Below are 475 nucleotides of genomic sequence, written 5' to 3'. Positions count from 1 at the left end.
CCGGGCCCTGCTCTCCGCCGCCTTGCTCGCCGGCCTCCTCTGGGATTTACCTTGCTGCCGCCCGGCCTCCCTCCCCGCCGCCGCAGAGCTGGCCAAGGGCGGGCGGGGCCGCAGGGCTCCGCGATACCCCCGGGAGAGCCGGCCGCGACAGGGGGCACAGCCCGGGGGCCGGACGCCCCCGCGGGCGGAGCCCCACGAGTACATGCTGTCCCTCTTCAGGACCTACTCCGTCGCCGAGAAATTGGGCATCAACGCCAGCTTCTTCCAGTCCTCCAAGTCGGCCAACACCATCACGAGTTTCGTAGACAGGGGACAAGGTAGGTGCTGTGCCCCCGCCCGCCCCGTCGCACCCCGGGGCTGGAGCCCTGTCCGCAGCGCTGCCGATCCGTGGAGCCGGCGCCGCTCCGCTCACAACGTTTCCGTTTTTCTTTTCTTTCTTTCTTTCTTTTCTTTTTTTTTTTTTTTTTTTTTTTTT

The 475-nt window shown here is 65.5% G+C and overlaps 1 protein-coding gene across 1 annotated transcript in view; it reads left to right on the top strand.

The window, feature by feature from the left end:
- Positions 1 to 475, top strand: part of GDF6 (growth differentiation factor 6) — an 8,921-nt gene that overhangs the window by 1,466 nt on the left and 6,980 nt on the right. Inside the window, exon 2 of the mRNA XM_042869496.1 lies at positions 4 to 317. Coding sequence (XP_042725430.1) covers positions 4 to 317 — 314 coding nt within the window. The remainder of the gene's footprint in view (positions 1 to 3; positions 318 to 475) is intronic.

This window comes from Lagopus leucura, unplaced genomic scaffold (assembly GCF_019238085.1).
Source record: "Lagopus leucura isolate 7727_CA_CO unplaced genomic scaffold, USGS_WTPT01 Super-Scaffold_100002, whole genome shotgun sequence".
Taxonomy (NCBI): domain Eukaryota; kingdom Metazoa; phylum Chordata; class Aves; order Galliformes; family Phasianidae; genus Lagopus; species Lagopus leucura.
This window is presented reverse-complemented; position numbering and strand designations above follow the sequence as displayed.